The sequence below is a fragment of the Musa acuminata genome, chromosome BXJ2-4 (genome assembly GCF_036884655.1).
Source record: "Musa acuminata AAA Group cultivar baxijiao chromosome BXJ2-4, Cavendish_Baxijiao_AAA, whole genome shotgun sequence".
Classification (NCBI taxonomy): domain Eukaryota; kingdom Viridiplantae; phylum Streptophyta; class Magnoliopsida; order Zingiberales; family Musaceae; genus Musa; species Musa acuminata.
Genome location: NC_088341.1, coordinates 45,081,643 through 45,090,218, shown reverse-complemented (window position 1 = coordinate 45,090,218; position 8,576 = coordinate 45,081,643). Strand labels below are relative to the sequence as shown.

At 36.2% G+C, this 8,576-nt stretch overlaps 1 protein-coding gene across 1 annotated transcript; it reads left to right on the top strand.

Annotated features, from left to right (window-relative positions):
• The first annotated feature begins 4,278 nt into the window (after positions 1 to 4,278).
• Positions 4,279 to 8,334, top strand: LOC135611208 (alcohol dehydrogenase-like 4). Its single transcript, XM_065106689.1, has 10 exons — positions 4,279 to 4,417; positions 4,508 to 4,644; positions 4,736 to 4,782; positions 4,859 to 5,199; positions 5,608 to 5,690; positions 5,773 to 5,848; positions 6,290 to 6,351; positions 6,765 to 6,860; positions 7,805 to 7,963; positions 8,058 to 8,334. Exons 1-10 carry the CDS (start codon positions 4,360 to 4,362, stop codon positions 8,172 to 8,174), a joined length of 1,176 nt encoding a protein of 391 aa, XP_064962761.1. The 5' UTR covers positions 4,279 to 4,359; the 3' UTR covers positions 8,175 to 8,334.
• Positions 8,335 to 8,576: the final 242 nt, after the last annotated feature.

Below are 8,576 nucleotides of genomic sequence, written 5' to 3'. Positions count from 1 at the left end.
TATCATGAATAAAGTTATAAATAGAGTATTCGATGTAATGTTTGTGTATATCTATATCTTTCAATTTTATTCATGCTTGAAGATCATATAGAGGGTTTGTAGTAGACTTGACAATCTCATTTTTGTCATTTTTGTTGGTTTTTGTAGTTGTTTCAAGCTTGTGAACGTAAGTTATGTGCAATTATCATGTAGAGGCAAAACTATTCAGAAATAAGCCATCCATGCAATCATTTTGAGGGTTTTCTACTTTCATAGAGTGGTACAAAGTGTTAGCTAGTACAACACCTAGGAGCTACCCAGGTGACACACGGTTGGATAGGCCTTTAAAGTAATGTCTAGGGCTGATTCATTGTCTTATTCCGTAGTAAAATCATGTAGGCACTTGTGGAAATTTTTGGTCATAGTGGACTACTTTGGACCTTTATCGTGCAATCATTCAGAACTTACAAAGTCTATATTTCTAATTTGTATTGTCTATTAAGTATTTATTGAAATAGTTGTTTATAGATCTCGAATTAAATGCTTTCTCTAACCCATCTTCTATTTTATAAGTTCTTAGGAGATCATAAAAGGTTTTAGAGAGGCTAATCCTTTGCGGATGATCAAGCATAAACTCACGTAGAGATAAGAGTGAGATCATATCATTCTATGGGTCCCTCATTCTAATAGAATGAACCATCCAAATAGAGTTTCTTGCATCAGCCCATTGGCATATTTATGTCTTTTAATTTTATTTATATTTTACACAACATGTAGATGACTTACAATAGGTTTAAGAACCCTATTTTAGTTGACTTTTATGGTCGTTTCATGCTTATAAATATAAGCTATATATAATCGTCACACATAAGCAAAACTACCGAGAAATAAACCATCTAAATAGTGATTTTGGGGGTTTTCTGGCTCTACTAAGTGGTGCTAAGTGTTAATTAGCTCAACACCTATGAGCTATCCAGGTGGCACATGGTTGAATAGGTTTTTACGATAATATTTAGAGTTGATTCATTGTTTTATTTCATAGTAACGTCATGTGGACACTTGTGGGGATATTTGGATATGACAGATCACCTTGGATTATTTATTGTGTGATCGTTCAGAACTTATGAAGTATATGCGTATAATTTATATTATTTATTAAGTGTTTGCAGAAATGATTGCTTGTGGATCTCTAGTTAAAATATTTTCTCTCACTCATCTTCTTCTTTATAGGTCTTTAAGGGATCATAAGAAGTTTCAAGGAGACTGACTTTTTACAAACGGATATGCAAGGGTTTCACATAACTTAGGTAAAACTAACTAAGTTTGTGACTTTTTTTTTTATATCGAATATTTCATATACTTTTTTTTTTTCATGGATCGATATATTATGTGCAATATAAGATATGTTAGGCTATATCAAATGCCTTAAATATTTTTTTCCTATAAATAAGATATTTTAGGATGCTTAAAACGATTCAAATATTTATTTATCCTAGTTAACACATGACACACTAATAGAATGCATTGGGTGCTATGAGCGCAAAAAAAAAAAGTATTATATATACTTGTATCATATATTTGGATGCAAAAGTTTGTGTGGTATAGTGATGAAGGCTTACTTATAAGAAAGAGGTTATAGATCGAAGCCTATAGATAGAGTTAAGAGCTTAAAAGCCCCTCTATTAGTCGAATAAATAGGGTGCATGAGGCTTAGGCCCAACCTATCTTCGTCGAGCATTGTATTGGGTTTGCTTGCCCAATATTTTTTGTTGTTTAAAGTTTTGCCAAAGATATTGGAAAGCCTCTTGTATATTTGTGTTCGAAGGTTTAACACTTGTGGTGAAGAGTTCATGTTGAGTGCAAAAAAAGATAGGTTTTCTTTTTTTTAGCCCTACAATAATTGGTTTTAGTTGTTTATAAGAAGTTCAATCTTCAATACTTAGTGCAAAATATTTTTAAAATTTTGATAATAAGTTATAATATTCACCTCCTAAGTCTCCACTTATCTATTATTATTGCCCTTTATTAGCTCTTTATAGCAAATTGAGTAAACAACCTATCCAATCAAAATAAGGTTTCGATTGACTTCAAGGTAATTAATGCGAAGTTGTCATCGGCTTAACAATGCAACCATTTTAAGTGGTCATTCGATCACCTTAACGAAATAACCTTCTTGGAGGGTGCAATCGACTTTATGATGATCATATTAATGATGACATTCTCGAAAATACAATCATTTTAAAAGATACAATCATTTTGAAAATATAATTGACTTATGAAAATGATGGTGCATCATTGTTTTTGAAGTGGTAATGATGATGGTTTGAGGAGGTTGGACCATTGATGACTCAAGTGAATGAAAGTGTGAATATGTTTTAGTTTTAGAATAAGATGTAATTTTTTATATTAGTTTGCCCTCATCGAGAATTTGGCTTCGTGAGATGACCAAAGGCTAAAGTCGAAAATGTTAACAAATAAAGAGCTTGTGTCGATTTATTTTTCGTAAGGGATTTTTTGATTAGTGATCGAAAGAATTGTGATGATCTTATATTGTCAATAAAAATGTGAACTATCATGGACAAGTGTGAATTGAGTATTTGCTTCATCTCTTTGCAAACTTTTTTGGGCATTTACTATTGACGAAGTCAAGTTTGAATTCTTTTACCAACTACTCCAAAAACATAATTGAGGCGAGAAGAAAGTGATATTACTGTTTCATATATTTTGAGATAGTTAAAAAATGATGATAAGATATCTATATCCTAAATGCGATAATAGGAAGGTCTCCAAATAAGATTAACAAAAATTAAAAATATATATATATTTCTCTTAAATTTGATGAATCAAATGAGATCGATTCTAATAAAAAATATTTCTAGAAATTCCTATATAAGGGAAGGTAGAGACTCCAGTATAAAACCAATTATTGTAGGGAAAGCCGAGGTTTCTCTATCCACGAGCACTTCTAAAACTTCTTATGCTCCTTCATGTGATATGGTATCAATACTTTTCTTCTAATACTATAATGATATGTTCAAATTAGGCTAATTATAAATTATCCTTTATAGTTAGACTTTTTTTACATCATAATCTTTAGATTTAATTTATATTGGAATCTCTATAGTTATGAAAGTGAAACATCTAAATCCATTTATCCTGATGACATTAGTTTTATTAATGAAAACATGAAAAGAAAATGGGTAAAAAATAACTTCAACATTCTACATAGTGATACAGTGGTGATGGATGACGGCACCACTAAGAGCCACGGGTGATTAGTATAGATAATGAGAGTGACAGCGAGAAATAAGAGTTGCTCTACATCTTCGTCGATGTCGATACAGTTGCCGAGTGGCGAAAGGGCCACTCAGCATTTGCATCGACATTAACACAATTGTATAGCGACATTGCTCGTCAACTACGTAACGTCGCTCGATAATTATGTTGATGTCGATACAAATGCATAGTGGCCTTCATCTCTCCCCGTTGCTCTCTTCATCGACAGTAGCCACCCATGACTCTCAATGGCACCGTCGTCTACCATCAATTAGAATGTTATAATTATTTTTTGTTTATTATTTTCATATTTCTGTCGGTAAAACCAATGACGACAGGATAAATAGACTTTGATATTTCACTTTTATAACTTAAAATTTTAAAAATAAATTTTTTAAGTCTAAATATTTAGATACTAAGTAGGTATAATTATAGGGGTAATACGTAATTAGCTCATTCAAATTTGATTATTAGTTTGACTTTATAAAATTGTAATTAGCTCAACTTGGCTACTTTTTTTAAGTTTCATTATGATAGCAGAAAGAAGAAACTTTTCATTTAAAACTTGGACATGGACAAGGAAGAAACTTTTCTAAATATAAAAAAATATTATATCATGTGTCCCTTGTATCATTATGTATCAAAAGCTTAAAAAATTTTCATTTGAAAAATCCCGAATCAAAATTAATTCAGAAAGCTACTTTATACTTTCTATAGCCATCCGTTTAAAAGAGAATTTTTTTTTAATGTTCTTCTTATAGGTAACTATTTTAGAAGAAATATTTTTAATGGCAATGGTATAAAGTGGAATGTGGTGGGTATGTCACCCACAACCCAACAAATTAGAAATTATTTGCCATAATATTAATCACAATAAAAATAAATATAATAAATCAGCAATTCATATTTCTTAAAAAAAATATTAAAGAAAATATTTTTGAAGGGATAAAGGCAACGTTTTTATTAGGAAAATGGATACCTTCGGAAAAAAAATTCATAATCTCAATTAATATTTAACTGTTTCATATACGTTTGTGCCATTAGGCCGATAAAACCACATCGTCACCGCCGTAGAAACAAGGCATCCTCTTTCGTTGCTCAGCTATGGATGGCGCCGCCGAAAATGGACTCTCTACTGCCGGAAAAGTCATCACCTGCAAAGGTAAGGGAAGCTTTCCGACTCTCTTGCTTCTCTCCCACTGCCATGAAAGCTTCTCACATGACTCCTTTGCGTCCGCGAGCGTGTCTGAAGCCGCCGTCCTCTGGGGACCCGAGGAGCCCTTTGTGATCCAGGAGGTGCAGGTGGAGCCACCGCAGAGGTTGGAGGTCCGCGTCAAGATCCTCTTCACGTCCATCTGCCACACCGATCTCGGTGCTTGGAAAGGAGAGGTCAGTATATACGGACAGATATCCGGGTGTTCTTGTGTTCGTGTGGTTGATTCTGACCGGCTTCTTCCTCCTTGGATCGAATGATGTGAAGAATGTCGTGACGGTGTATCCGCGGATCCTCGGCCACGAAGCAGCCGGGTAAGGAATCAACGAAAGAAAGCAATGGGGACTCCACGAGGCAGCGAGACTGATCGAGTTATGTGGTGTTGGGCAGGGTGGTGGAGAGCGTGGGGGAAGGGGTGGAGGAGATGCGGGCGGGCGACCACGTCGTGCCCATCTTCCACGGGGAGTGCGGCGACTGCGCCTTCTGCAGGAGCGACAAGACCAACATGTGCGCGGTGTACCGGGTGGATCCGCGCAAGAGCGTCATGGTGGGGGACGGCGGCACGAGGTTCTCCGTGGTGGACGCCGCCGGCGAGCGCCGTCCAGTCTACCACTTCCTCAACACCTCCACCTTCGCCGAGTACACTGTGCTCGACTCCGCCTGCGTCGTCAAGATCAACCCCGCGGCGCCGCTCGAGAGGATGTGCCTGCTCAGCTGCGGCATCACCACCGGTATGTGTCCATCACAATCTTTGCAGACTTATTAATTTTTTCCATGGAAGTATGCATAGGTTTTATTTTGGGACCATTTATTCCGAAAACTCGATGCTTTTTATATTTTTTTTTCTAAAATATTAGGAAAACCTTAAAAAAAAACTAAACAATTTGTTCATATGAAAATCCGATTTACAATAAGCTTAAAATTAATATAAAGATAAGAAAATAAGACAATTTTTAATGTAGCTATTTTTCTTAAAGCACATATAGTATTTGTATATATATATATATATATATATATATATATATATATATATATATATATATATTGTACCCATTCCAGAATTCATGCCACCGAACACTGCAGGATTCGTCTCCTCCATTATTAATATGATTCCATGTTCTTCCTGTCCACTACAAAAGGAGTAGGGTCGGCGTGGAATACAGCGAATGTTACCGAGGGTTCAACTGTGGCGGTCTTCGGCATGGGCGCTGTGGGCCTTGCGGTTAGTCTCTTCCATGTCTTCTCAGATAAAAGAATTCTGCTACTCCTTTCACGCATTTCTAACATGAAGAAGAAAGGTGCAGGCTGCAGAAGGAGCACGGCAAAGGAAGGCTTCTCGGATTATTGGCATTGACGTCAACCCAGTCAAGTTTGACTTTGGTAAGAGCTTTTATCCATACTGCAAGCTGTCTTCTGCTATGTATGACGGATGCAATGACATCTAAGAAGCTCCACTGAAGAAGACAAACTGTGTCGGTGCAGACTCCAAAATGCCAAGAGAAAGAACGAGGATTAAAATAATCGTCATTAACTTTTGCGTGAAACAGTTCTTGGCTTTACATAAATCTAAGAAGCTCCGCGGAAGCAGACAAACTGTGACGGTGCAGACACACAAAATGCCAAGAGAAAGAACAAGGATTAAAATAATCGTCATTAATTATTGCATGAAACAGTTCTTGGCTTCACAGAAACCCAAACTTTCTTGGTTTTAGATGGTAAATAAACTACAGGGTGCAGCATCAAGCAACCAGGATATTTTACGTTCTGTAATGTTGACTTCCTTGATGCTTGACCAGTGGTATGGTTTTCTTGATCATTCAGGGAGGAAGATGGGCATCACGGAATTCGTCAACCCTCGAGACCACGACAAGCCAGCCCATGAGGTACCATTCTTCTGAATCATCTGTATCGGTGCAGCTCCATTAATACATGCAATGCCTTAGAATTATCTATGGAGGTTATAACCCAAATTTTGCATGTTGATGATCTATGAAGCCAATGTGTCAAAAGTAACAGGCACCATTGACTTTTTTTCCTTCATAAGAAATCTATAGAAGAATGCAGTTGGTGTCATTAAAGCTTTAGAAAGAACGTTGCTCTTCCAAAGGATTAAACACTTGTGTCATACTTCTTATCATTTATCATCAAATGGCACAAGTGGCATGTATGGTTTTGCACACGAGATATGAGATCTCATCGCTGCAGTGGCGAGTAGTTCTTTGCATCTGCAGCATCGTCTACGTGCGTTAATAAATGATGATCATGTGGCATGTTCTTGCATTGATGGCAACTGCAGGTGATACAGGAGATGACGAACGGAGGGGTGGACTACAGCTTCGAGTGCGCAGGAAACTTGGACGTGCTGCGCGAGGCTTTCCTCTCTACCCATGACGTACGTTCTCATCTCCTCCTCCTCGTAACCCGAGCTTCTTCTGCTTACCCACCATTGGAATAGTTCTCGTGGTTTCATCGACGCCAATGCTGATCTTACACGTCGAGTCTAAGAGAAGTTCCACATTGCATTCATAACATTTGATTAGGGAAGATATTAATTAGTAAGCTTTTGTATACTTTGAGTTAACAAATGAATCTTGGACGAATTCTCGGAAGACTTTGGAAAAAGCTTTTCTTTTTTATTTTTATTTTTTGAAAAGCATCCCTGCTTTTAGAATTTTCAAATTTTACCTGATATCTGATTTTTTTTCTTCTTTTTCCAATGGACCGGTCCATAAGATGAATCGGTCTAGTTATAATAGTTTACGCTGATATTTTCAACACTGTAACATGAATAAAAAAAAATACTATTTAACATAGTATTTTCTACCAAATTTAAAGCATTATGTTTATGATGTTTTGACACCAAGTTATGGTGTTTTCAGCAATATTAAGAAAATACTGTGACAAAATATAAAAAATATTATATTTTTTGTTTTTGTTTTCAACAATACTATAAAAGCATTATAACATCATACAATGCTATAATATTTTTATACTCGTTATAGTGTTTTTTAGGTATTTCTAAAAATATTATAACTTGATCTTTGAAAATCGGTCCATTAAAAAATGATAAGTAATTAAGGATAATCTAAGTATTAGATAGAAAAAATCCAGAAATTTCTAAAAATGTGGACCACTTCCAAAAGAAATCTAAAAAGAATTTTTTTTTTATATAATTCCTGCATGGATCTTTTCCTCTCTTTATCTTCAAATTGTTAATTGTCACTAGAAATGGACAAATGAAAAAAAAGAAGCCAAATGATTATACACAGTTATTATGTTGTTGTCTCGATGATTAATGTCGCTGAAAGCGTGTATTATTTATTACTGGATGAGCAGGGATGGGGTTTGACAGTGATGATGGGGATCCATCCCACACCAAGACTGTTGCCTGTACATCCCATGGAGCTATATTACAGGAGGTTAGCAGCCAGTGTCTTTGGAGGTTTCAAGGGGAAGTCACAGTTGCCAGACCTTGTGGAGAAATGCATGCATGGGGTGAGTGCCTGCAGGGATGCTCTGTTGTAGCATGTCACAGCGCTGTGTTTCTATCTGACATAATGTGCTGAAATGCCCACCTTCATTCTCACAGGATGACAGAATAAATTTGGATGGATTCATAACACATGAGCTGCCATTTGGTGAGATAAACGAGGCCTTTCAGCTGCTGCAGCAGGGGGAATCGCTGAGGTGCATGCTGCGCCTGTGATGGATCTTAAAAGCTTGGAACGTATCATGGTGAACACGCACTGGCTTGCTATGTTTTTATCAAAGCCCACCATTTAAATAAGTGGGTCGTTTTGATCAACTAAATTGTAATAAGTGAACCGATTAATTTGATCTCCGAACAAGCAATATTGTTTTATTTATGACTTATCTTTTCATAGTAAGTCTTGTCAGTGGATAGCTGAATTAAAGTACCTCTCAATTATGAGTTCAAATAGAAAAGTAGGCACCGAAACGAAAATGAAACGTCAGATTAAGTAGAGCTATCGGAATTAAATGTGATATGCAACGTTTGCCCGTGAAGCCGTAACATGGACAATATTTGCATGATGTATATTCTTAACACTACCGTCCTCTCTGACATCACATTAATTTTTTTAACATC